The following is a 4,268-nucleotide window of genomic DNA, read 5'->3' on the forward strand; positions in this document are numbered from 1 at the left end:
ATATAAAAAATATGAAAATTTTATTTATTTTGTTCATTATTGTTTGACAAAAAAAAAAAAAACAAAATATTAATTATATATGATTATGTGTATAATTTATTCAAATGTCATCATATTTTTATTTTATCTTTTATAGGCTAAATTTTTCATCTCGAATAAAAACATGTACCACAAAAAAAAAAAAAAAATAAAAAAAATAAAAAATAAAAAAAAAAAATAAAATAATAATAATAAATTAATTACAATTAAAATGTAAAAAAAAAAAATTTCCCTTTGGTTACAAATTGACAAGTGTATAATTTTTTTTTTTTTTTTTTTTACATAAAAGTGTATTACCACATATAATATTACATAATTATCATTTTATTATTTTTTTTATTCATTTTATACTCTATATTTTTTAATTTATTTATAATTTTATGAACTAATTGTTGTATAATTATAGACGGATGAATGTATAAGTGATCAATTTGAATTTTACGTAGGAAATTCCAGAATTTTTTGGATTTTTTTTGTTCTTGTTGATATTTTTTGCATGTTTTTTTTAAAATGTGATTAATTTCACATAAAATAAATTGAATGATCTGTTGATTTTGAGAACATAATAATTTGTTTAAATATTGTAAGAAAATATGATATACTTTTTTTTGATTAATATAAAAAACGATTCTTAAAGTAACTTTTGCGCATGTAGCTTTTATAAAATTATTTTTGGTTTTATATATATTTTTTAATAAATATGGTAGAATATAAATATTAACCCATTTTTTGTTCATAATTTTACAAAATGGAAATATATAATTATAAAATTCGAATAAATTTTCATAAAAATTTTGTTGAGTATTAAGAATAAAATGTATTTCTGTTTTTATATCATTTAATATTTCCATATATGGTATTTGAGATTTTTTGTTTTTTTTTATTATTGTTTTATTATTTTTCAATAAGCTTTCATTATATATATATTGAATAGTAATATAAGAAAAAAGTGGTAGATATTTTGAATAATAATATTTTTCATATATATCTTGATTTTTTAACAAATAATATTTAGGTAAGAATTTCTCTAAATATAATTGCATATTAGGCCTATTATTCATTGAATTATTTATAATTTTATAAAAACATTTTAGAACCATAATTTTTATTTTCTCATTTTCTTTATTAAAACAATATAATAAAAATGATATTAATTCATTATTTAATTTATTTTCAGATACATGAAGTATTATACAATATATTATTTCGATGCTTAACATTTTAACGAAATTATATGTTAAGGAATTATAACAGCATATGATGATATTTACTAAATGATATATATCTTGGTTGAATTCCCACTTTACCACATTTCCATTTGCTCCAAAATTGTTATAATTATTATGTTGATTGATATTATGTTGATAAATATTATGTTTATTATTATTATTATTATTTTTATTATTTTTATTATTATTATTTTTATTATTATTAGATGTTTCCTTTTTTGATTTTTTTTCCTTTTTTTCTTTTTGTATTTCATTTGATCGTATGTTATGCTCACATTTAATTATTCCATTGAAAGAATATCGCTTCATGTTTATACTATTCATCATTCTTGTCTTTTTTTTTTCTCTATCTTGTTTATAATAAAAATCATTAAATAATGGACTATATATTACCCTTTTGTAATATTCCATACACTTAAACACATCCATATAACTTTTTTGTTCATAAAAAATTTGATAATACAAAAATTTATAAAAATTTAAAAAATTCTTATAAAACGCATGTACGTTTTTATAAGACAAAATAGGGAAAGGGAAATAACTAAGTGAATGGTAACTTTTTTTTTTATTATTATATTTTATATGGTTACAATATGTTGAAGAATATTTATCTTTACTATTACTTTTCATTTTTTTGTGGTTAATATTTTTTTGATTATCATGGATGATCTTAGAGGTATCTCCCTGATGCTTAAGTTTATAAATGTGATTATCATAATTACTCTTCTTCTTAATATATATATTATGATGTAAATTATTTTTATTATTTACAACATATTGTGTTGCATATTCCTTTTTTTTTTCTTTCTTGTAACAATACCATTGTTTCAATATTTCTTTTTTTATTTGGTTATTTATATTTGTATTCATAATGTATGTCTTCAATTGATGTTTATTTATGCTTGTCGTGTGAGTATGAACAATATGGAAGTAGTACTTTAATCTTCCTAAATAATTATAACTGTGATGATTATTAGAAGGATCATGCCCATAATTATAATCATCATAGTAGTTATAATAATAATAATTATTATTATTATTATTATCATTATCATCAATGTCATCATCTTCGTTGTCACTATACATATTTTCACTTTTGTCATGAGATCCTTTGTTTGTGGTTACATGACCAGATTTGTAATTCCTTCTGTTAAGCATATTTAATAAAATATATTTATCTCGCTCCTTATTAGAAAATAAATCTAGATGAAATAAAATAAATGGTAAATTAAAATGTAACAATAATATAAAAAAGTCTGAATTTTTAAATATTGGATGTAATTGTAATATGGATAAAGGAAAGAAAATGTATTTGTATGTACTTGGAAATATATAATATGACCAATAATTAAATATTTTTAATATATTTTTATTATTATTTTTATATGAAAAAAAATGATTAATAAGGGAATAAATAATTAATGGGTTTTTTACTTGGTTTACAATTTTCCAAATTTTATATGGTACCATATTATTATCTTTATTATCACTTTTTTTTGTTTTATTTTGTATTTTTTTCATATAAATATTATTATAATAATTGGAATTATTATGTAAATTATTATAATATATATCAACATTGTTATTAATATTATTATTATCATCACTATGGTTATTATTATTATAATTATCATCACTATGGTTATTATTATTATTATTATTATTATTATTATCACTATTATTATTATTATTATTATTATTATCACCCATTTGCGTGCTATTATTTATAATACTAGATCTATCCTCAAACAAATCCGTGACATTATAAATATTTTCAACTTGTGACATTTTTTTTGGTGTTACCTCTTTATTTGTCTTTTCCACATTTATATTCTTATCATTACATAAAAAATTTTTATTAAAATCATCATTTATCTCTCCATTGATATTTAGTGTATTAGAATTTTTGATAGGTTGTCTTTTAAAAAAGTTTGAATCATTATCATAAAAAATATTCTCTCCATTATAATCAATAGATGAAAATGGACTTACATTATTATATATATCATTATATATATTAATATAGTTAACATTATTTATATAATGATAATTATAATATTTATATTTATCAATATTTAATCTTATATTTTGTTGGTTTTTATTAAAATATTTATATTCTTCATTCTTCATTTTTTTTTTTTTTGTAATTGAAGGTAAAGATAATGCATGTACATAATTTTTTTTTTGTTCTATATTTTTTTCATTGTTATCATTTATATACTTTTCTTTATAATTATATATATCATTATTATAATAATTATCACTATTATAATAATTTTGATTAGGACCATATTCATTACTATCATAATAAAATTTTTCTTCATTTTTATAATCCTCATCTATGTTTTCCATTTTCTTTAAGAAGGTCAACCCACTTTGTTTTTTCCTTCCACTATAAAAATTATCATCATTTTTATATGCACAATTTTCATCCAAAAAAAAATAAGAAACATCCTTGTCTCTTAATAATATCTCTAAGATTAGAATCCCAAGGTTAAAAATATCTTCCTGCAATTTCATCAAGCGTCCTTTTCTTTCATCTTCATATCTATTTCGAAAAAATAAATATCCATATAAATATATATATATATATATATATATAATATAATATTTGTAATTATTGATATGTGGTTATTACCTTATTTGAGGTATATAATATAGATAGTCGTTAAGAATATTAATATCTGTTAAAAAAATGTGCATATTATTTTGTATAAGCACATTTTCTCTTTTTATATGCCCATGATATATACCCAAGGAATGAAGTTGTATTATAGATAGAAATATTTGAAATATGTAAAAATAATAAAAATTGTTTGTATTTGTCTTATCAGATAAATAGTGATCTAAATTTTTGAATATAAATCTTCTGTATATATAAATATTATTTTCATAAACACTCATACGGTTATAAGGTAATCTACAAAATTAAAAAAAAAAAAAAAAAAAGAAAATTACATATTTATTTTTTTTTTTTTTAGTATTCATTATATATGAAAA

The 4,268-nt window shown here is 18.1% G+C and overlaps 1 protein-coding gene across 1 annotated transcript in view; it reads right to left on the reverse strand.

Moving 5' to 3' along the window:
- Positions 1 to 347: 347 nt before the first annotated feature.
- The window catches only part of PGSY75_0823000 (putative protein kinase), a gene marked incomplete at both ends in the record, with an annotated part of 4,878 nt that continues 957 nt past the window's right edge, over positions 348 to 4,268 (reverse strand). The window contains 2 exons of the mRNA XM_018785355.1: positions 348 to 3,816; positions 3,907 to 4,188. Of these exons, the coding sequence (XP_018642322.1) occupies positions 348 to 3,816; positions 3,907 to 4,188 (3,751 nt within the window). The remainder of the gene's footprint in view (positions 3,817 to 3,906; positions 4,189 to 4,268) is intronic.

The sequence above is a fragment of the Plasmodium gaboni genome, chromosome 8 (genome assembly GCF_001602025.1).
Source record: "Plasmodium gaboni strain SY75 chromosome 8, whole genome shotgun sequence".
Lineage (NCBI taxonomy): Eukaryota > Apicomplexa > Aconoidasida > Haemosporida > Plasmodiidae > Plasmodium > Plasmodium gaboni.